Source organism: Ahaetulla prasina, chromosome 6, assembly GCF_028640845.1.
Source record: "Ahaetulla prasina isolate Xishuangbanna chromosome 6, ASM2864084v1, whole genome shotgun sequence".
In the NCBI taxonomy this organism is placed as follows: domain Eukaryota; kingdom Metazoa; phylum Chordata; class Lepidosauria; order Squamata; family Colubridae; genus Ahaetulla; species Ahaetulla prasina.
Window position 1 is genome coordinate 7663423 of NC_080544.1, and position 24784 is coordinate 7688206.

Genomic DNA, 24784 nt, shown 5'->3' on the forward strand with positions numbered 1-24784 from the left:
TTATTTGTTTAGCAGAGTGATGGCCTTCGGGAAAAAACTGTTCTTGTGTCTAGTTGTTCTGGTGTGCAGTGCTCTATAGCGTCGTTTTGAGGGTAGGAGTTGAAACAGTTTATGTCCAGGATGCGAGGGGTCTGTAAATATTTTCACGGCCCTCTTCTTGATTCGTGCAGTATACAGGTCCTCAATGGAAGGCAGGTTGGTAGCAATTATTTTTTCTGCAGTTCTAGTTATCCTCTGAAGTCTGTGTTTTTCTTGTTGGGTTGCAGAACCGAACCAGACAGTTATAGAGGTGCAAATGACAGACTCAATAATTCCTCTGTAGAACTGAAATCAGCAGCTCCTTGGGCAGTTTGAGCTTACTGAGTTGGCGCAGAAAGAACATTCTTTGTTGTCCTTTTTTGATGATGTTTTTGATGTTAGCTGTCCATTTTAGATCTTGCGACATGATAGAACCTAGAAATTTGAAGGTTTCTACTGTTGATACTGTGTTGTCTAGTATTGTGAGAGGTGGAAGTATGGAAGGGTTTCTCCTAAAGTCTACCACCATTTCTACGGTTTTGAGTGTGTTCAGTTCCAGATTGTTTTGGTTTCACCACAAGGCTAGTCGTTCGACCTTTCGTCTATATGCGGATTCGTCATTGTCTCGAATGAGACCAGTCACTGTTGTGTCATCTGCGAACTTCGGTAGCTTAACAGATGGATCATTGGAGATGCAGTTATTGGTATACAGAGAGAAGAGAAGTGGGGAGAGCACACAGCCTTGGGGGGGTCCCTGTGCTAATTGTACAGGTATTTGATGTGATCTTGCTTAGCTTCACCTGCTGCTTCCTGTTTGTTAGGAAGCTTGTGATCCACTTACAAGTCTGTTCCGGTACCTGTAGCTGGTTTAGCTTAGTTAGAAGAATGTCTGGAATGATGGGACAATGATGGGACACTAGGACACTGAACTCAAAGTCAAAACAATCCTTTATTGTGAATGCAGCCCCTATCTGCAGGTCCTCAAAACAGTTGTCTCTCTCATGAATGAATGCATCCCAGGATGTTGCAGGTCCCATGTGGGTCAATCACAGGGACCAAAGCTTTTGCCTTCTAAGTTTTTGAACTCCTGCTGGAGCTCATCTTCAGAGAACTTCTCTTCAGAAGTGTGTGTGGTGTCTTTTCTGAGGACTGTTGTTCTATCCTCCCAAAAGAGACATTTGATTGAAGGAAGTGCAGATAAATGCCACATTCACACTCCTGCATGCTCTAGAGTGCTTTCCACTTTCTACCCAAAGCACTGCAGAGCCTTGATTTCTACTAAGCATAAATGTTTAAAAAAAAGGTGATTGAATACCGTTATGTACAGGCCACTTCTAAATAATCGTTAGCAGTTGCCACGATTATTGCTCAAAAATGTTCAGGCAGCCCATCTCAAACTAGCTACGAAGTATTATTTCTATATTTGTTATTGCTCTTGCTTTATATGAATCACGTAAGTTATCAGTGTTTAATATGAAACAGATTATTATTATTATTATTATTATTATTTATTAGATTTCTATACCGCCCTTCTCCCGAAGGACTCAGGGCGGTTTACAGCCAGCATAAGAACAGAACAATATACAATTAAAAACAAAATTAAAAAACTTATTATACAGTTGGCCGAAAATTTAAAAACATTTAAAATCTAAAAAACCCATTAAAATTCATCTAGAAATTTAAATTTTACATTTTAAAAATCTAACAAAAAACTTAAGCCAGCTGGATGCTGGATATCACAGTACAACCACTGAGAATGGAGTCAGAGCTCATTTTGTTTAGTTCATGGCACCAATTTCTTGCCACTTAAGTTTCTGGTATTACATGGAAGGTAATTTAAAGAGTGAAAATGGATAAAAGTCCATACATTAATTTTAACACTAACTAACAATCAGCAAGAAGATCCCTGCTCTAAGCATTTGAATTGATAAATCTTTAGGTTTCTAATTACCAAGGGCTCACTTCTATCAATCTATCAATTAAGTGCTGAATAAACTTAAATTCATGCATTTTGCATCTAATCTCCTGGCAATGCATACTTCTATGTAACAATTTTTAAAATAATATTTACAACTTTGTAGTTTTTCTCCTAAAAAGGTCGAAAGTTGAACTACTTAAAAGCAATGCAGAACTTAAACTGCTCACATATTTATTGGCAAGCAATAAATATTGTTTTTACAGAAGAGTTTTTTTCTTTAAAAAAAAGTAACTTCTCATCAGGAATAGTGCAAGATTTTCAAGTAATTAGTAGAATATAAAATTTCTACAAACGAGGTTTTTGATGAATAATATAGACAAAAATTAAGTCATCTGCAGGCATGAGCTCTTCACCAAATTCCTGCTAATTCATATCCTGATGCCTTAAAATTACTAAAGCCCTGCATTATCTGCCAAGTACAGAGAAATATAAATATGGCAAATGTACCACTTTTGTCCATCATCCCTATTTCAAGAACAAAAACTACTTTTCCAATAGCAAAGAACCTAATCTCTATTCCTTCAAATGGCCTTCTAGAAAAGTTTTCTTGCTGACAGGCGTAATTCCACTCCCCCCCCCCCCAATTTCTTGATAGGCCATATACCTAGGCATGTCCCTATGTTGTTGTTGTTAGTTGTGAAGTCGTGTCCGACCCATCGCGACCCCATGGAAAACGTTCCTCCAGGCCTTCCTATCCTCTACCATCCTCTGGAGTCCATTTAAGCTCCCTTTGACTGCTTCAGTGACTCCATCCAGCCACCTCATTCTCTGTCGTCCCCTTCTTCTTTTGCCCTCAATCTTTCCCAGCATTAGGATCTTCTCCAGTGAGGATAGGGATAGACATATCCCTATACCAGCCCCCAGATATGCTTGCTAATATATTATTTGCAACCTACCAAATTTCAGAGAGCAGCGTTGCGTAATATAGTGTTTTACAACCCACCCACCCCCAGTATTTCACAATGAGGAAGCTATGTTGCAATCACGAAGGTGAAAGTTATTAGCTTACAACCATTTCTCCTTTACAGTGACCAACTTCCAAGAATGAAGAAGCCCAATCCACCCGCTAAACTGTTTCAACTCCTACCCTCACAACGACGCTACAGAGCACTGCACACCAGAACAACTAGACACAAGAACAGTTTTTTCCCGAAGGCCATCACTCTGCTAAACAAATAATTCCCTCAACACTGTCAGACTATTTACTGAATCTGCACTACTATTAATCGTTTCATAGTTCCCATCACCAATCTCTTTCCACTTATGACTGTATGACTATAACTTGTTGCTGGCAATCCTTAAGATTTATATTGATATATTGACCATGATTTGTGTTGTAAATGTTGTACCTTGATGAACATATCTTTTCTTTTATGTACGCTGAGAGCATATGCACCAAAGACAAATTCCTTGTGTATCCAATCACACTTGGCCAATAAAAAATTCTATTCTATTCTATTCTATTCTATTCTATTCTATTCTATTCTATTCTATTCTATTCTATTCTATTCTATTCTATTCTATTCTATTTCTTTTACATACACTGAGAGCATATGCACCAAAGACAAATTCCTTGTGTGTCCAATCACACTTGGCCAATAAAGAATTCTATTCTATTCTATTCTATTCTATTCTATTCTATTCTATTCTATTCTATTCTATTCTATTCTATTCTATTCTATTCTATTCTATTCTATTCTATTCCTTTTATGTACACTGAGAGCATATGCACCATTGCCTTATACACTGTAAGCCGCCCTGAGTCTTCGGAGAAGGGCGGGATATAAATGTAAAAAAAAAAAAAAAAGACAAATTCCTTGTGTGTCCAATCACACTTGGCCAATAAAGAATTCTATTCCATTCCATTCCATTCCATTCCATTCCATTCCATTCCATTCCATTCTAAACACCATCCTCTCCTCTTACCTTGGGGAGGGCCTGCTTGTTGGTATCCTGTAACTGGGCCATTGTAAGCCCCGTACTGAGAGGCAGGAATACTCTGCATTTGCTGTCCTCCATAGTCAGGTTGCATGTAATTTGCATATCCAGGCTGTGACTGCCCATAAGGTGGCCCAGTGTGAGCTTGCTGGTTTACACTCATTATGTTCACATCCCCAGGCTACTCTTCACCTGCGGGAAGGAAAGAGAACCATTTAGAAATCACTCAGAGTAATATTCCTAGGAAGAGGAAAGGTTGAAAGAAACAGTTTGATATAACAATGCTTCTACTACATGACTCTGTGGAGTTTGAATTTATTATTTCGCGTTATATTATTCACAGCTGTTCAATTTATTTCATATAAATAAGTTCTCATAATATACACATAAAGGAGTATGATGACTTGCCACCGTTAAAGAAGATTAAGGCACAGCATAATTAAACCTCAAACTTCAATTTTCATTCACGTTAGGTTATAATTCCCACAAATTTATTTATTTATTTAAAGCTTTTGTGTATCATTTTATTATAGGTTCTCAGAGTGGCATTCAATAATTTTTTAAAAAAATGAAGCGAGAAGGATATTAAAATATAAAGATATTTATAAAACTATCAGCAGAAATAAAACAACATAAAACCTCTTGGATTGAAAAGCCTAAAGAAGATAGCTTTTGCCCCAATGGGTCAGTTTGCAAAAAAGCAGGTTTAGCTTTCACTGGGGTCTGTCACTCGAACTACCCAGAACCCATGTCCATTTTATATAATAAACCTAAGAAAAAAACATGTATCATTCAATAGCCTCCCACCGACCCGTACGCTCCCAGAGAGGGACTTCTCAGGGTGCCGTCCGCCAAACAATGCCGGCTGGCGGCCCCCAGGGGAAGGTCCTTCTCTGTGGGGGCTCCCACACTCTGGAACGAGCTTCCCCCGGGTTTACGGCAAATACCTGACCTTCGGACATTCCGTCGCGAACTGAAGACACATCTCTTTATCCGCGCGGGGCTGGCTTAAATTGGATTTAATGTGAAATTTTATCAATTTTTTAAACGGGGTTTTTAGTTTATGGAAATTTTTAATTTCAGGCTAATTTAAATAAGTTTTTAAATGGTATTTTAATCTGTATATTGTATTGTTTTATCTTGCCTGTACACCGCCCTGAGTCCTTCGGGAGAAGGGCGGTATAAAAATCAAATAAATAATAATAATAATAATAATAATAATAGCGTCATTTGGTTGGGAAATAGAACAGGTTCTTCCACCTATACAGACCTTGAATCTCTTAACACCACCAACACACTAACAACGGAATGGTAGCAATTCTGGAGCAACAGCTTATAGATAAACTAAATAAAAAAAGATGGCAACTTACACTCAGGCTGTCTCTCCAAATATCTATCTTCCTATGTAGTATCCCATATATCAAGGTTGAAAGTAAAACATAAAAGGTATATAGACAGTTCACTTCATTCAGGACAGTGAAGCTGAATTGAGGATGACTCCAACACAGGAAAAAACTAGTTAGGCAATGCCATCAAATTTTGTGTACAATTTACAACAGTTCATTTAGTGACCGTTACAGTGGCAATGAAAAAGTGACTTATGACCGTTTTTCACACCTATGACCACTGCCGCATTCCAATATGATCAAAATTCAGGTGTTTACCAACTGACTCTTAGTTATGACAGTTGCTGTATCCTGGGGTCATGTGATCACCTTTGGCAACTTTCTGACAAGCAAAGTCAATGGGGGAAGCCAGATTCATTTTACAACCGCGTTATTAGTTCAACAACTGCAGTGATTCAAGTTAACATATTTGGAAAGGGAGGTTGTAAAATGGGGCAAAATTCACTTAACTCTGTCATTTAGCAAGAGCAATTTTGAGCTCAATTATGCTCATAGGTCGAGGAGTTTCAGTTGAGCAAGATCCTTTGCACAGGATTCTGATTTAGATTTTTCAATGCATCGGTCTAGTTCAGAGGTCTGCAAACTTGTCTCTTTTAAGACTTGTGGACTTCAACTCCCAGAATTCCTCAGCCAGCAGAACTGGCTGAGGAATTCTGGGAGTTGAAGTCCACAAGTCTTAAAAGAGACAAGTTTGCAGACCCCTGGTCTAGTTCACATGAATGTTAACAGCACCAGCATAGAGATGGGCCAAAATGCTTATTTGGAAAGGAAATTATTGGGGGAATGAAGGGCTGCTCAAAAGCAATCTATGATGCCTTTGACTTTGCAGCCACATCAGACTTGGCAAGCACCAGCTAAAGTAAGGATGTTAAATTATCCCTCTTAGGTGATCTTGCAACTGGATCGAGGCCACTGACATCACCTGTTTGAGAACAGATTGTTGAGAAGAGAGCAAGCATTTAGGCTGAAGAATTTATCCAAGGTTTTTTTAAAAAATGAATTCTATTTACAGATATTGGCAAATTAGCCTCCATTTACCCTTTCATGTGCTGACGTAGCAGCTTACCCCAGGAGGGCCTAACATAGATTCTGCAAGCATTAACAATCCAATTTTTAACAAGACACATAATATGCAATATTTGAAGATAAATATGTCAGGGTTCCAAGGAACACCCCCAATGAAATAAAGCTCTGAGGCTTGAGGTTCTTCAAAGTTCCAATTTATTAGAGATGTCATGTTGGCACAGCTGGGAAAACCCGAAACTCCTGGAAAGTGGTGGAAATACGGTAATATGGACTGTGATAGACCTGTTCTCCAAACAGGCCCATTTTATTCCTTGTTCTGGACTTCCCTCGGCTAAGAGATTAGCCAAGATGTTTGTCAAACAGATCTACCAGCTGCGACAAAATAATATCCGCAATGAACAAGTCAAGGATTTTTCAATACCTCAAAGTTATTCTTTATTTCTCTTTAACATGGAATTATAAAATATATATCTATATCTGGGCACTAGCCATGTCCAATACAATAGTTCAGTTTGCCAACCAAAGGGTAAATAATTATTTTTGGAAGCATAATATTCATAAAGGAAAAGACATGAAGCTGAGTGCTTTACAGTTAGGTTTTGCTAATGTTAAGAACCTATGAAAATCTGAGCTAATCCAGGCTAAATTTATAAGAGCAATGCTCTGTATACTATGTATTCCAAATATGCTTTAGCACCTGAAAACAGGCAGAAAGGCACATGTGAGGCATTGCTAATTATAATATCCAGCCGAAGTAAATTGCATGAAAGACTATCTCATACTTTAATCCTAACAGACAGGTTCATTTCATCTTGGAAGAAAACCCAGCCACACATAATCACTGCAATTTTCAATCGACTTTTTGCTTCAACAACTTTACAAGAAAAACATCTCTGGAGATAAAACACTACATGCTTGATTCTGATCTTTGGAGAAACTGAACTTTAGTAACCAATTCTTATATGGGCAATCTGGGCAGAGGGCCACTTATATCAGTTATTTTGCTGATATAGTGGCTATTCCACATAATACAACACTCTCACAGGAGGATATGCACAGGTGGTATGCCACCTATAATACTTAAGGTAGATACAATCACATTACTTTGCAACATCATCTTTGTTCTCATTTGGAAGGTTCAAGAGAACGAGTTCCACAGGTTTGGCTGCACTTTTCCATGTCCCAGTTGTGGTATTCTACTATAATATTCTCCATTAGCATGACTGGATGAGGAAAGAGTAGATTTCTTGTTAATGGACAACTCCTCCTACATTCCTAAAATGATTGCTCAAGTTTGCTCAATTTATTGTTTTATTATTTCCCAAAAAAATAAAAACATACTTATATGCTCAAATGAACAATTAGTATGTTTATGTTTAGGACACTTAATTTTAGTACAAAACTAGGGAAGAAATGCACAGAGACCACATTTCTAACAAGTCTTCAAGGCAAGACTTTTGCAATGGAACGAATGCTTGTTCAATTTGAGTAAGATGGTTTTTTGACCAAGGAATGAGAGAGGCCTTCCTTGTAATTTATAGCAATCGTTTTATAATTTTAAGAGCACATAAGGACAATTTCGTTTCTTCTCAATTAGTTTCCACCCCGATGGCATTTAACCCGAAAGCATATGAAAAATTACAAAAAAAAAACATTTGCGTGAAATGCTACATGAGATAATTTCTAGGTAAAAGGAAGCCAACTATGGTACAAGACTATGTCATGTGAACCAGCATATTTCTCACAATTAACTGCATTTCTCAGTTTCTTCCAGAGGAGGAAGGGAAGAAGGGAAAATTCTATATGTATGAAAATTTTGCTGAATTTCTGAAATTTTAATTTATACAAAAATACAAAAATTAAGTACTCATTGATAACTATCAATCAATCAGAATAGAGCTGGAAGGGACCTTGGAGGTCTTCTAGTCCAGCAGGAGATCCTATACCATTTCAGACAAGTGACTGTCCAGTTTCTTCTTAAAAACCTCCAGTGATGAAACACCCAGAACTTCTGGTAGCAGGCAGTTCCACTGGTTAATGGTCCTCACTGTTAGGAAGTTTCTCCTTAATTCCAGGTTGCTTCTCTCCTTTGATTAGTTTTCTTCAATTACTTCTGGTGCTTTGGAAAATAAATTGACACCCGTTTCTCTTTTGTGCTAGCCTCTCAAATACTGGAATGCTGCTATCATGTCCCCTCTAGTCTTTCTTTTCTCTAGACTAGCCATACCCAATTCCTGCAACCGTTCTTCATGTTTTAGTCTCCATGCCTTTAATCATCTTAGTTGCTCTTCTTTGCACTTTTCCCAAAGTCTCCATATCTTCTTTGTAATGCTTTGTAAGTATTCCAGATGTGGCCTTACTAAGGCTTTATAAAGCGGTACTACTATTTCCCATGATTTTGATTCTCTGTCTCTGTTTAAAGCAAGCAAGAATTGTATCAACTTTTTGACTGCTTTTGCACACTGTTGGTTCATACTTCAATTCCATTTTTTGTGTCTCCTTATACAGGTAGTCCTTGACTTACAACAGTTCACTTAGTGACTTAAAAATTACAGCTGCACTGAAAAAGTGACTTATTTATTTATTTATTTATTTATTTTATTCAATTTTTATACCGCCCTTCTCCCGAAGGACTCAGGGCGGTGTACAGCCATGTAAAAAATCACATTATAAACATTAAAAGAAATTAAAACAAGCATATTATAAGGTGGCCGAATTTAAAACCATTTAAAACATTAAAATATAAATAACCCCACTAAAATTTTAAGCCAGTCCCGCTTGAATAAATAGGTGCGTTTTCAGCTCACGGCGAAAGGTCCGAAGATCAGGCACTTGACGTAACCCAGGGGGAAGCTCGTTCCAGAGCGTAGGAGCTCCCACAGAGAAGGCCCTACCCCTGGGGGCCGCCAGCCGACATTGTTTGGCGGACGGCACCCTGAGAAGTCCCTCTCTATGGGAGCGTACGGGTCGGTGGGAGGCAAAAGGTAACAGCAGGCGGTCCCGTAAGTACCCGGGTCCTAAGCCATGGAGCGCTTTAAAGGTGGTAACCAAAATCTTAAAGCGCACCCGGAAAACCACAGGAAGCCAGTGCAGACTGCGCAGGATTGGTGTTACATGGGAGCAACGAGTTGCTCCCACTATTACCCGCGCAGCTGCATTCTGGACTAACTGCAGCCTCCGGGTGCACTTCAAGGGCAGCCCCATGTAGAGAGCATTGCAATAATCCAAGCGGGAAGTGACAAGGGCATGAGTGACCGTGCATAAGGCATCCCGGTCAAGGAAGGGGCGCAACTGGTGCACCAAGCGTACTTGGTGGAAGGCCCTCTTGGAGACGGCCGCCAAATGATCGTCAAACGACAGCCGCACATCCAAGAGGACACCCAAGTTGCGCACCCTCTCCGTTGGGGCCAATAACTCGCCCCCCACAGCCAGCTGACCATTATGACCATTATGGCCATTTTCTACACTTATGACCATTGCAACATCCCATGGTCACATGATCAAAATTCAGATGCTTGGCAACTGACTCCTATTTATGATGGCTGCAGCATCCTGCAATCTTCTGACAAGCAAAGTCAATGGGGAAGCCAGACTGACTTTAACAACCGTGTTACTAACTTAACAACTGCAGTGATTCGCTTAACAACCGGGTCAAGAAAGATTGTAAACTGGGGCAAAACAAGAACTGTCTCATTTAGCAACAGAAATTGTGGTTGTTAGTCAAGGACTAACAGTACTTCTAAGTATCTAACTTAATATAATTTGACTACAGTTAAATTGGCCCAATAGTTATAATCTTATACCATTACAAAGTCCATTAATCAACTCCTTCCCATTGGAAACAAACCAAGCCTAGAAAAATCAATCCATTTATTTCCCAGTAGGACGGAAAAGTACTGTTCCTGATCATGCAGATCTGATATCTCAAAGTCCTTAGGTCATTAAGTACACGCAAGAAGTAGAATCAATAGACTACTGATTGTGTTGTTAATTTGAGTTTTTAATAGCATTTGTTAATCTGTTTAAGAAATTAAAAACAAACCAACCATGCAACTCGGCTCGCCTTAAAATTGTCTGACGTCTGAAGGGGCCTATGGACTACCTATCCCCCTTGCTGGAGTATGTCAGAGTCTGGAATTGGGACAAATAAGACAAGGCTAGGAAAGTGATCTCCCAAAGAAAAGAGATCCGGTCTGTTTTGGATGGAACAGTATTCTTTTTCTTTTTTTTAATTTTCTTTCAATTTTCTTTGTTTATAATCAAAAATTCAAATATATAAAAATAGTAGGGAAATAATGGACAAAAAAGGGAAGGGAAGAGTGTGGGGCAATGAAAAAAAAGCAAGAAAAGGCAATGACTTCCATCTCCCTTTGGTGCAGTAGAATAAGATAATACAGCTAATCCCAGAGGTAAGAGTTCACTTAGCGACTGTTCAAAGTTATGACCTAACCCCCCAACCCAAGAATTTACGACACAGTCCCAAAATTATGTCTGTTGGAACACCATAGCAGTCGTTCACACTTACGAACTACAGCCAAGGCTCTGCAACATTTGCCCTGCCTATTGCCCCACTGGGTCTCTACAGGCACTAGGCCTCTTCACCTTGTGAAGATCTAGGGCGCATGCATCCCTCTGGGCCTCTGTTCTTGTTGGCAAAGGCCTCCTCAAGCCCTTTGCCGATGAGAACAGAAGCCCAGGGGGGCACATGCAGCCATCCCGGCTTCCGTTTTCATCGGTAAAGGCTTTTTGCAAAAACGACTGGAGCCTATATGTAATCTCCATTACATTCATAACTCAAGGACTATCTGTAGCATCAAACCTCAACTTTTTACTTTTACATAATAATGTAAGTGTTTACCAGGCCATCTCTTACAGGTTTAATCTAGCTATACGTGAGTTTTCCAAACATTTAGTATGAATTACTGTAATACATTCTATTATCTGCTGTTGAAGTTTCTGGAAACATTGCTTGGTTCAGATGCAGGCAACACTGAGTGCTCAAGTATTGAACATCTATTTTACAGAAATTGCATTGGTTACTAATTTGTTTCTGGGAACATCTCTTACCTAGAAAGAGAATATTTTCTGCATCATCAGCAGAAGCAGCTTCAAGACAAGCAGCAGTGGCTTTAAATTACAAGGAAGTCAATTTTGGTCCAGCCATCTGGATTTTTTTGCCTAATATTAAGAGCTGTTCAATAATGGAACAGCTTAGACGGAAACAGATGATCACTGGAGATGTTTAAGCAGAGGGTGGATAGCCCTATCTCTGGATGCCACTGTAGTGAATTTCTGCATTGGTCAGAAGTTGCACTAGACAATCTCCTAGATCCTTTCCAAATCTTACATTTCTATGTCCTGTAAGTAAGGTTACCAGATCTGCAATGTAAAATATATAAGACCTCTAAACTAGCAGCCAAGAGACAAAAATCTACAGTATAAAATTTTGCTGCCATTTAATGGCAACTAGATCTGGCAGCCCAAATCCAATATCTGTACTTTTAGGTTATCTATAAATGAGTGGTACTAAAGTACTTAGTACTACAAATCAAAATAGTTACATTTCAAAAGTTAAAGAGCGTTGTTATTTTGCAATTATACTTTTTTTTAAAATTTACATTTATATCCCGCCCTTCTCCGAAGACTCAGGGCGGCTTACAGTGTGTAAGGCAATAGTCTCATTCTATTTGTATATTTACAAAGTCAACTTATTGCCCCCCCAACAATCTGGGTCCTCATTTTACCTACTTTATAAAGGATGGAAGGCTGAGTCAACCTTGGGCCTGGTGGGATTCGAGCCTGCAGTAATTGCAGGCTGCTGTGTTTTAATAACAGGCTATCTTACAGCCTGAGCCACCACGGCCTTATCTTACAATTCCTCAAACAACTTCACAGTTTAGGTAAACATTTACATAGAAACATGAAAACACTAACCACAGACTAAGTAAGTTAAATTCCAACATCACATAATAACATGTTTCTGATTAATTCTACTTTTATTGAGTTTATTGATAAAATCTAGATATTAACAATGGTGATACCATTAGCAACGGTGACAACCTCACCATCTCTGAGAGAAACCATTTTTTAAGATTCTGCTTTTGACCAAATGTGGGAGGAGCCTCTTGGTGATATGGAGAAATCTATACAGATCATGTGTTCTTTCTGATAAAATCACGATGTAATGTGAGAATAAGCCATGTAAGTTTTCCCTTTCTAGTTATCTACGCAAAAAATTATTTCCACTACATCCCATCCCTTATTTCAGATTGAAGGAATCTTTTTCTCCTGTCTTTATAAAGTGCAGCCTACCTTGTGCTAGCTGTCCATAACATAATAAATACATCAAATTATTTATTTATTATTTATTTATTTATTTGAATTTTTATACCGCCCTTCTCCCGAAGGACTCAGGGCGGTGTACAGGCAAGATAAAACAATACAATATACAGATTAAAATACCATTTAAAAACTTATTTAAATTAGCCTGAAATTAAAATTTCCGTAAACTAAAAACCCCGTTTAAAAAATTGATAAAATTTCACATTAAATCCAATTTAAGCCAGCCCCGCGCGGATAGAGATGTGTCTTCAGTTCGCGACGGAATGTCCGAAGGTCAGGTATTTGCCGTAAACCCGGGGGAAGCTCGTTCCAGAGTGTGGGAGCCCCCACAGAGAAGGACCTTCTCCTGGGGGCCGCCAGCCGGCATTGTTTGGCGGACGGCACCCTGAGAAGTCCCTCTCTATGGGAGCGTACAGGTCGGTGGGACGCGTGTGGTAGCAGCAGGCGGTCCCGTAAGTACCCAGGTCCTAAGCCATGGAGCGCTTTAAAGGTCATAACCAACACCTTAAAGTGCACTCGGAAGGCCACAGGCAGCCAGTGCAGTCTGCGCAGGAGCGGTGTTACATGGGAGCTACGTGTAGCTCCCTCTATAACCCGCGCAGCTGCATTCTGGACTAACTGAAGCCTCCGAGTGCACTTCAAGGGGAGCCCCATGTAGAGAGCATTACAGTAATCTAAATTAGAATCTAGAAATCAAAACTTCTCCATCAACACATAGCTACGGCCAGCTGCTTACTTAAAACACTTCTTTGGACTGGAAGGATGGATAAATGAGAACATAACTTCAGCTGACATTTTTTTGAGTACCAAGACTTTCAAAGTCAATGGTCATACGGTTAAACTATTTTTGCCCCAAAACCTGAAATTTAGCAACTGAATAATACCAAAGGATTACCATTTTTACTTGAGTCTAATCAATAGAGAAGATTTAGTTGAAAATCAAATAGAATAGAATAGAATAGAATAGAATAGAATAGAATAGAATAGAATAGAATTTTATCGGCCAAGTGTGATTGGACACACAAGGAATTTGTCTTGGTGCATATGCTCTCAGTGTACATAAAAGAAAAGATACGTTCATCAAGGTACAACATTTACAACACAATTGATGGTCAATATATCAATATAAATCATAAGGATTGCCAGCAACAAGTTATAGTCATACAGTCATAAGTGGAAAGAGATTGGTGTTGGGAACTATGAAACGATTAATAGTAGTGCAGATTCAGTAAATAGTCTGACAGTGTTGAGGGAATTCTTTGTTTAGCAGAGTGATGGCCTTCGGGAAAAAACTGTTCTTGTGTCTAGTTGTTCTGGTGTGCAGTGCTCTATAGCGTCGTTTTGAGGGTAGGAGTTGAAACAGTTTATGTCCAGGATGCGAGTGATCTGCAAATATTTTCACGGCCCTCTTCTTGATTCGTGCAGTATACAGGTCCTCAATGGAAGGCAGGTTGGTAGCAATTATTTTTTCTGCAGTTCTAATTATCCTCTGAAGTCTGTGTTTTTCTTGTTGGGTTGCAGAACTAATAATTGGGTTGCAAATCTAATAATTACAACCAAAAGGCTAGCAAAGAAAAAGCTAACACTTACAAATTCAGTGTGTGCATGCAGACACATATTTATGTATCATTCAGTAAGTAGTAAAATAAAATGTAAGATATATAACAAAGTATAAAATATAACATAAGGTAAGGAATTCAATAATAGTAGAGCAACATAAAATTCAAGTACAAGTAGTCCTCACTTACACCCATTCAATAATCAAAGGTATGATGGTATTAAACAAGGGGAACTTAGAACTGCCCTATGGCAGGGGTCTGCAAACTTGGCTCTTTTAAGACTTGTGGACTTCAACGAGGAATTCTGGGAATTGAAGTCCACAAGTCTTAAAAGAGCCAAGTTTGCAGTCCCCTGCCCTATGGTATGTGATCATGATTTGGGCCCCTGGCTTGCAATTATGATTTTGCAGCATCCCATAGTCATGTGGTCATCATTTGCGACCATCATTGCCAGCTTCTGACAAGCAAAATCAATGGGGAAGCCAGCAGGAAGTTGCAAACTGCAATCATATAAATACAGGATGCTCTGACTGCATGGGATTTGCCTAGCAACAGCAAGTGTCATGACCAGACCTGCCTTTTTTTTTTAAAGTTGGGACAGTCACATGACACTGTACTTTACAATTGTGTTGCTTAGTGATGGAGTTTCTGGCCCCAATTACAGTCAAGAAATGAGGATAAAAATCTTCAGCTACAAGCAAGGCAAGAACAAACAGATGCACTGAACTGGGTAGCAAGGAGGATATGTCTGGGTTCCTTTCTGATGGAGGAGCAACAAATGGAAGTTGTTCTCTTTGCCTGGAATTTTTTTTCAGGACGGGATAGTTGGCAGTCATCTGAGAATCCCAGTAAAGATAACCACTAAGGAGCATACAGGTAGTCCTCGACAATTGGGACAGAATTTTGGTTGTAAGTTGTTGCATGTGACCAGACTGGGTTTTTCTTTTAATAATTTTAACTGTATTTTTTATTTATTTGTTTTAGAAGATTTATATGGCCACCCAATCACTGTCAGTGACTCTGGGTGGCTTACAAACAATAAAATATGAAATATGAAAATGTAAGTGGGAAGAGACACAGATAACCTGGTCCCAAGCCATGAAAGTCATTGACTGTTAAGCGATCATAAATCCAAATACTCTCTGCCGAATGGGCAATTTTTGTCAGAAACCAACAAAAAACATTGCAAATTGTGTTACATGACCACGGGACACTGCAACTGTTTATAAACGCGAGCTGGCTGCCAAGAGACCCTCCAACCATTAATGATTCTTTCCGAGGCCTTTTTAGTTTGAATTGTCATAAATTGAGGAATCCCTGTATGGCTTAAGACACATGGACTAAGGCAGCGGTTCTCAACCTGTGGGTCATGACCCCATTGGGGGTTGAATGACGATTTGCCAGGGGTCGCCTAAAACCATCGGAAATATGGGAAGTATACTTGCGAGTCGAAGAATCGCGCTCCAATGGTTGACTCCACAAGCCAGCTGCAGGCTCTTCAAATCGCTAGCCGAATTCAGCTTCAGGCGCGATGAATTAAAAAAGAGAGAAATCTTTGCTCTGATGTCTCCCTCTCAAGCCAGCTGCAATCACTCCCAATCGCTAGCCTAATCTGGCTTCAGGCGCCATAAACTTAATAGGGGAGGAGTCTCCGCTTTAATGCCTCCGTCCTCAAGGCAATCGCAAGCAGTTCAGATTGCTAGCCAAGACGGCTTCAGGCACGATAAATTCAAAATGAAAATAATTTTACGGTTGGGGTCGCCACATCGTGGGGAATTGTATTAAAGGGGTCGCAGCACTATAAAAGTTGAGAACCACTGGACTAAGGGATGCCACGGTAACTTTTTTTAAAATTCAAGTTTTTTATTTTATATTGTTTATACGTATCAATGCACGAACAGTGTGATATCTGGGTATCATACATTTCAATACAATATACATAATATTATTACTCCCAGGTATTATGTTTCATTTTCATTGTTTCATATTGTATACACATATTTTTTACTATCACCCTTCAGTTCTAAACCTTCCTTTTGTTCTTTCATATACTTTCAAAGACGCTTTTTCCCCTACTTCCCTTAGTTAACGCTTCACATTAATTTACATCAAAAATTCATCTTCCAACCTTTCATTATTTGTCTCAATATACACTCCTAGTACCAATCACAATCACAATCATTAATATATTAATACATAATGATGTATTATTAATACATAATGATCAGGGGTAACTTTTTACCAACCAAGGAGGACTCCTAAAGGCAATGCACCCAGCCAGACACCCAGCCAGGCAAATATGCCTTCAAAATTTCAGTATTGTGATGGATAATAGAGAGGAGGCCGCACAAATACTTTCAGATAAATCCCCAGAATTGTAAGGCTTAAATTAGGGTTAAATTGGTTTGAAGATGTCTCAGATATGTTGCTTGAGAGCACTTCTGGCATCTGCTGAGCCTAATGAACAGAGACACTCCATTGAGAAATGCAAAGAGTACATTTTGTCAATAGATGATCTAAGGACCAAAGCAATGGGAAAGAAAATTAATTTTACTCAAAAACTGAGGGGCAGGAAGTAAGCTCTAGCTTCCCAAGCCCATCTGTAAATTGTAAGATGTTATTCTTAATACACTTTGGGCTGCAAGAGTAGCTATAATAAACTTAGTCTTAATAACCTCAAGGGTATTGATATTTGTAAAAGAACAGTTTTGAGTTCCATAAGTATAGTTTTTTTCCTCAGGAAGAGGGAAAAAATGCAAATAATAAAAGAGAGCTTCTTTAGATATGCTATAATGCAACAGTTGATCAGGACTAATAACTAAAAAACAAATGCTAATAACTAATAAGCAAAAGGCTGAACTCCCCAAATCACAGTTTGAACCAGTCTTCTTCAATTAAAAAAAAATTGTTTGAACAGGTAATATAGGTATTCCTTGACTTGCAATCATTTGTTCAGCGACCATTTGAAGTTTTTTTTTTATTATTTGAATTTATATCCCGCCCTTCTCCGAAGACTCAGGGCGGCTTACAATGTGTTAAGCAATAGTCTTCATCCATTTGTATATTATATCCAAAGTCAACTTAATTGCCCCCAACAATCTGGGTCCTCATTTTACCTATCTTATAAAGGATGGAAGGCTGAGTCAACCTTGGGCCTGGTGGGACTTGAACCTGCAGTAATTGCAAGCAGCTGCTGTTAATAACAGACAGACTTAGTCTGCTGAGCCACCAGAGGCCCCCCAGTTACGATAGTGTTCAATTAAGAAATTTAATAATGGCCATTGCTGCACCCCTGTGGTCATTGGACCAAAATTTGGGGGCTTGGCAGCCCATCTGCACTTACGACCACAGGGGCGCTTCAACTTCCACCCACCCACCCGCCCACCCTCCTCCATCTATGCCCTTTTGGTCCTCTGAATTCCATAGCTTTGCTCCTGAGCTGACTTTCACTGCTTTCTTGCTTTCACTGCTGACCAAGCATACCTGGCCTGGCCCTTCATAAGGCAGCTGCTGGTCAAATGAGGCTTTCTTCCCAAGGTCACAAATGAAAGATGGCCAAGAAGTGCTTCACGAAGGGCAAGGGCAGGCATCATCAGTGGAAGCAAGAAGAAGGTAAAGTTCAGCAGTGATGGTGGAGCGCAGCGTAGCCAGGGTAACTGCAGGCTTGGCCAGCTGAGGTTTCCTGGGATGGCAGTGGCTTTGAACTATGCTGTTGGGACAGCTGGGGCTTCCTGGGTTGCTATGAGTTTGCACTGTACAGCTGGGCGTTTGGGCTTGGGTTGCACTGCCAGGGCAGCTGAGGCTTCCCAGGATACTATAGTTTTAGACTGTATCCACAGAACTATAAGTTGCATTTCATAAAAACCGGGATATAAATAAATAAATGTAATGTATAAATATATAAGAAGTTTTGCTGTATTGTCCTCTGGTCAAACCCATCTCAAAGAATGAAAAAGAGTGCTCTATGACAGGGGTCTCCAACCTTGGTCCCTTTTAAGACTTGTGGACTTCAACTCCCAGAGTTCCTCAGCCAGCTTTGCTGGCTGAGGGACTCTGGGAGTTGAAGTCCACAAGTCTTAAAGGGACCAAGGTTGGAGACCCCTGCTCTATGAAGTACACTGAAGGAGCTGGGCAGGAGTAGCCTTGAGAAAGGATGGATATAATCGTGAAATAATCATCTGGGAGAAAATAATTCTAAGAAAAAAATCACTGTAAAAAACAACTTCAAGAGAAATTGGCAGGAATTTATTATATTCTCCGTCAGATTTGTTCAAATGGAGGTTAGCCAACTATTACTTTGGAATAATTTTATTTTACGGTATTTTCTGCACTGTATCATTCTATAATGAATAGAGGGTTGGATTCAATCGCCTAACCAGTCCATTCTAAACAGAGGTAGTCCTCAACTTACAACAATTGAGCCCTTCAGTAAAGCATTTGATAAAGTAGACCATAACCTACTACTAGATAAAATAGAAAAATGTGGGCTAGAAAGCACCAATAGTAGTAGCTATTATTATTAGTAGTAGTAGTAGTAGTAGATTATTATACCCACTAATAATAGTATTATTATACTCACTAATAGTATTATTATTATACCCACTAATCAGGTGATGCATTTTGAATATATATATATATACACACACACACACATATACACACACACACACATATACACACACACACACATACATACATACACACACACACACACAAAATGAAGTTTTTGTTTTAAAAACGCTTAACAGGAAAATTTTAAAATTTTAGAAATTCAGGGCGTAAGAGACATTAATCAACAAAATATGGTTTATTGTGGAATAAATTGTTGTGGGAGAAAATAAAAGTACCCTAACATTTCCAAACTCTACCCATCATACCCTTAATAGTTTTCGCTCTTATGATTCAGTTGTAAAGACTTAAGATATATAATGTTCGAAATAGGGAAGTATTTTGGCTAAGTTACCTGGCACGTAACTTTTTTTGAGTACAGCTTAAAAGTATTTAAATTACCTTTGTTCCTACAATCTGGTGTGGTCCAAGACCAGCCGAGATGTAGTGGAGCAGCCTCATCGCTATTGTGGATGTGGAGTTTGTTGTTGTTGTTATAAATCGAGAAGACGGTTTTTTGCCAGCAACAGACCAGCTCAGGGATCTCCAACCTTAGCCACTTTAATTCTGGGAGCTGAAGTCCTCCAGGCTTAAAGTGGCCAACGTTGGAGACCCCTGCCCTAAAACACACTCTGAAAACCGCTGCCCAACATGATGTAGAACAGAGGTTTTCAAACTGGGCCGCTTTTAAGACTTGTGGACTTCAACTCCCAGAATTCTCCAGCCACCATAGCATAGCTGGAGCATAGCAAAGCTGGCTGGGGGATTCTGGGAGTTGAAGTCCTGCAGGCTTAAAGTGGCTCAGGTTGGAGACCCTGGCTGGGGGATTCTGGGAGTTGAAGTCCTGCAGGCTTAAAGTGGCCCAGGTTGGAGACCCCTGCCTCAGACCGTTCCTCCTTATTTCTAGGTTGAATCAGTTTCCATCCATTGTTCCTTGTCTGGCCTTCAGTTGCTTTGGTTGGTCTCCAACCTTGGCCACTTTAAGCCTAGAGGACTCCAACTCCCAGAATCCCCCAGCAGGGTCTACAACCTGGGCCACTTTAATCCTGGAGGACTCCAACTCCCAGAATCCCCCAGCCAGGGTCTCCAACCTGGGCCACTTTAAGCCCGGAGGACTTCAACTCCCAGAATCCCCCAGCCAGGGTCTCCAACCTGGGCCACTTTAAGCCTGGCGGACTTCAACTCCCAGAATCCCCCAGCCAGGGTCTCCAACCTGGGCCACTTGAAGCCCGGAGGACTCCAACTCCCAGAATCCCCCAGCCAGGGTCTCCAACCTGGGACACTTTAAGCCCGGAGGACTCCAACTCCCAGAATCTCCCAGCCAGGGTCCCCAACCTGGGCCACTTGAAGCCCGGAGGACTCCAACTCCCAGAATCCCCCAGCCAGGGTCTCCAACCTGGGCCACTTGAAGCCTGGAGGACTTCAACTCCCAGAATCCCCCAGCCAGGGTCTCCAACCTGGGCCACTTTAATCCTGGAGGACTCCAACTCCCAGAATCCCCCAGCCAGGGTCTCCAACCTGGGCCACTCTAAGCCTAGAGGACTCCAACTCCCAGAATCCCCCAGCAGGGTCTCCAACCTGGGCCACTCTAAGCCTGGAGGACTCCAACTCCCAGAATCCCCCAGCCAGGGTCCCCAACCTGGGCCACTCTAAGCCTAGAGGACTCCAACTCCCAGAATCCCCCAGCAGGGTCTACAACCTGGGCCACTTTAAGCCTGGAGGACTCCAACTCCCAGAATCCCCCAGCCAGGGTCTCCAACCTTGGCAACTTTAAGCCTGGAGGACTCCAACTCCCAGAATCCCCCAGCCAGGGTCTCCAACCTTGGCAACTTTAAGCCTAGAGGACTCCAACTCCCAGAATCCCCCAGCCAGGGTCTCCAACCTGGGCCACTCTAAGCCTAGAGGACTCCAACTCCCAGAATCCCCCAGCCAGGGTCTCCAACCTGGGCCACTCTAAGCCTGGAGGACTCCAACTCCCAGAATCCCCCAGCAAAGCAAAGCTGGCTGGGGGAATTCTCGGAGTTGAAGTCCACCAGGCTTAAAGTGGCCCAGGTTGGAGACCCCTGGACAAGCCTACACCTGCCGAGGATTCACGGTCGTCGGGTCGCTCGGTTACGGCATTTCGTCGGAACCCAGGAGTCCCGCATCACACTCACCCATCACGAAGAGACCCCCGAGCACGTGGGAAAAGGGAGGGGGGCGGGCAGGCAGGCAGGCGAGCTCCTCTCAAGTCTTCCCACCCAGAGCCGTCAGGAAAGGGGCCAGACGGAAGCACTAGCCGGCGGGAAGGGCCCACGCCAACCCGGAGCCCTTTTCCAAGACGGTGAGGCCAGGCCGGGCCGGGCGACTAGGAAGCCCCGGCAGGCCCCTTTTTCTTCGCCCGCGACGGGAAGCAGCGCTCGGCCCAGGACGCCTCACAGCCAGGGGCCCCCGGCGATGACCACTTCCGGTTCCTGGGCCGGGCGCTCCCCGGAAGTGCCCCTCCCCAGTGCACGCTGCGATTCCTCCGAGCTGCCACGTCCTCACTCGACCAACGGCCCGCCCAAAAGGAGGGCGCATCATGGAGAAGAAAAGAAGAAGAAGGAAAAAACGGGAACAGGAAATGACGAGTGAGCTTGTGCGGCCCCGTGATTGGTTCCTCGCTCCTGTTTCCGGTGTGTGCGTATGGTGCGGGGGGGGGTAGTCAAGGTAGTTTTCCTGTCAGGATCGGAGTCGTTTTTTTCTTGCTGTCTCCGCTAGATTTGCGTCACGTGTGAATCGGCTACGTTCAGCGTTACACGCGTCCGCAGTCCTCTCCCTAGCACAGGGGTCTGCAAACTTGGGTCTTTTAAGACTTGTGGACTTCAACTCCCAGAGTTCCTCAGCCAGCTTTGCTGGCTGAGGGACTCTGGGAGTTGAAGTCCACAAGTCTTAAAAGACCCAAGTTTGCAGACTCCTGGCTTAAGACACATGAGCTAACTTTTTTTTTTTAATTCAAGATTTTTATTTTATATTTTATATTTATTTATTCATTTATTTTGTCAAACACAACACTATATATAAGTATAAGCATGAAATAACCACACAAATTGAAAACAACCAAAGGGAACATTAGGACAGGAATGGTGGGCACGCTGGTGCTCTAATAAATATTATTTATACGTATCAATGCATGAACAGTGTGACATCCGGGTATCATACATTTCAATACACTATGCATAATGTTATTATTCCCAGTTATTACATTTCATTTTCATAGTTTCATGATGTATACACATATCTTTTACTATCGCCCTTCAGTTCTAAACCTTCCTTTTGTTCTTTCATATACTTTCGCGCGCGCATGTGTGTATCTCCCCTTGTTGTGTCTTGCCCGCCCTCAGAGCAGCCGGGGCCTTCTTACCTGCTCCCCAACACTGAGGAATGTATGCCTCCCGGCCCAAGTCCTGGCTCCATGCCCACACAAACTGCAGAAGAAGGAGCATCTCCCTGCCCCAGCCCTGACTCCATGCCCAGGCAAACGGAGCAGCTAGACCCCTCCCCCTCCTCCACAGCAGGTGAGCCTGAGGAAAGTTTACTTCCAACAGCTGATTGGAGTGACCCTGGCATCAGAAGATTGGCTAGGCGGAGGCAACAGAAGGAAGGGAGGGGCAGACCTTAGTGAGTGCTGAGTCATGGAGCCACACCCCATGGCCTATATAAAGGATCTGCTTTCTGGCGGTCTCTGAGTCAGGCAAAAGTCGAACTTATCTTGCTGAAGTCACTTTCTGGTCTCCTGCCTGCTCTGAGGACTTTGCTAGGACTTTGGGCAGAGCTGCAGAGGCAAGCCTGATTCGGATTTCCCTGACCCAGCTGTCAGCGGAGGAGTGGGACACGACACCCCTCTAGTTTCCATCTCTATTTTATTTCGGGTTTTTTTTTCTCTTCCAATAATATTCCAATAATATAATATTCAAAGACAGCAAAGCTAGCTGAGGAACTCTGGGAGTTGAAGTCCACAAGTCTTAAAAGAGCCAAGTTTGCAGACCCCTGCTCTAGCACATTCAAAACGGCTGAATCAATTAAGGGCAGCATACCTGCTTCTTCTTCTTTTTCTTCTTCTTCTTTTATGCAATTCTTTTTTCTTTTTCTTATAAAGAGTTTTTTTTTTATTTTGAACACATTAAAACACAAGACAAACATACAACATTTATATACATATCACTGTTTCTTATCAGCTATTCAAGGAGGTCCTTTCTTACTATTTATACATATTTTAATTCTATCTTATTCTACTTTTATATTATCTATCTTCCTTTATTTCATCTACATTGCATCTACATTCATCTACGTTTTCTTTTTTCCGCTACATACAGATTTCACCCTGTTGTTTTATTTTCATTGTCTTTCCTATTTTTCAACCATTTGTACCATCTGCACCAGACCTTATAATATTCTGTATCCTCTTTTTCTTTGATTTCTTTTGTGACTTTATCCAGCTCTGCACATTCTAGGATTTTCTTAATTAAATAATCTTCTGTTGGTGGGTTCTCCTTCCAATTTTGCCCGTAAGCTATACATGCTGCTGTTAATATGTGTAGTATTATTAAGTATTGTGTAACATTTGTATAGTTTTCTGTTGGGATCCCTAATAAGAATTGTTCTGGCTCTCCTTTTATTGATTCCTGCATTATCTCCTCTAACCCGGTGCAGCGTAGCTTCTTACTCGGATTAGCCGCATGGGCAAAACGCGTAGAGGAGGAGAAGAACCGCCAGCAACCTAAGCCGCAAGGCCTGCCCCTGAAAAGCACTTTTAAGTGGAAATGGCAGTCGGCGTGCCAGTCACTGGTAGCTGTTGATAGATCAGGGTGGTTGTACAGGAATCAAAATTGGGATTTTGGCTCTTAAAAAATCAAAGGTGTAATAACTACATCTTATTCCCCAGGCGCTCCCAACAAAATCCCTAGGAAGCTAATACATGCTGGATTGGATGCAAAGATACTGCAGCAGCTAAGGTCTAGTTCAGTCCAAGGTTTACTTGGAGAATTACATAAAAAGAGTCAAGCATTCACTGTAGTATTCACCATAGTCCTCTTTTCAGCCAAAATCCAGTCCTTAAGACTTAGTCGAGAAAAATGTAAAACTCCCAAGTTGTTCCCTACTGTTCTAAACCAGGGGTCTCCAACCTTGCCAACTTTAAGCCTGTTGAATTCCCAGCCAGCTTTTAAGCAAAAAGCTGAAAGAGACAAAGGCAGGAGCTGGCTTTGTAGCCTTGAGGGGAAAAAAGAGAGTGCCTGACGGTGGAAATATTTCCAGAAATATTTCACTAGAAGAGTTCTTCGCTCCTCCGAAAACAACAAAATACCTTATACCAACAGACTTGAAATCCTGGGATTAGAAAACTTACAACTCCGTCGACTTCGACATGACCTGTGTTTAACACACAAAATCATCTATTGCAATATCCTTCCTATAAAAGACTACTTCAGCTTCAATCACAATATTACAAGAGCAAAAAATAGATTCAAGCTAAATGTCAACCGCTTCAAACTTGATTGCAGAAAATATGACTTCTGTAATAGAGTTGTTAATGCTTGGAACTCATTACCTGACTCCATAGTCTCTACTCAAAATCCCAAAATCTTCAACCAAAAACTGTCTACTAGTGACCTCACCCCATTCCTAAGAGGTCTGTAAGAGCACAAAAGTGCCTACCGTTCCTGTCCTATTGTTCCCTTTCATTATATCAAATTAATATAGTTGATGCATATTTTTTAGTCATATATATATATTCTTGTTGTTTTATCTATGACAATTGTTTGTGTATACTGTTGTGACAAAAAGAAATAAAAAAAAATGATTACCCACAAAGGTGATGGGGCTCCTTTACTTTAGATGCTATAAACAAAGGGTGAACAATGATTTGTTTGGGGATTCTTGCGCTCAGGTAG

The 24784-nt window shown here is 41.2% G+C and overlaps 1 protein-coding gene across 3 annotated transcripts in view; it reads right to left on the minus strand.

Moving 5' to 3' along the window:
• The window catches only part of SEC24C (SEC24 homolog C, COPII coat complex component), a 61427-nt gene extending 40004 nt beyond the window's left edge, over window positions 1–21423 (minus strand). For all 3 annotated transcript variants that reach the window (XM_058188575.1, XM_058188574.1, XM_058188573.1), the window contains exons 1-2: window positions 21032–21423; window positions 3923–4126 (exon numbers count right to left, since the gene is read on the minus strand). In XM_058188575.1, coding sequence (XP_058044558.1) covers window positions 3923–4097 — 175 coding nt within the window. In that variant the 5' untranslated portion in view covers window positions 4098–4126; window positions 21032–21423. The remainder of the gene's footprint in view (window positions 1–3922; window positions 4127–21031) is intronic.
• Between the last annotated feature and the right edge of the window lie 3361 nt (window positions 21424–24784).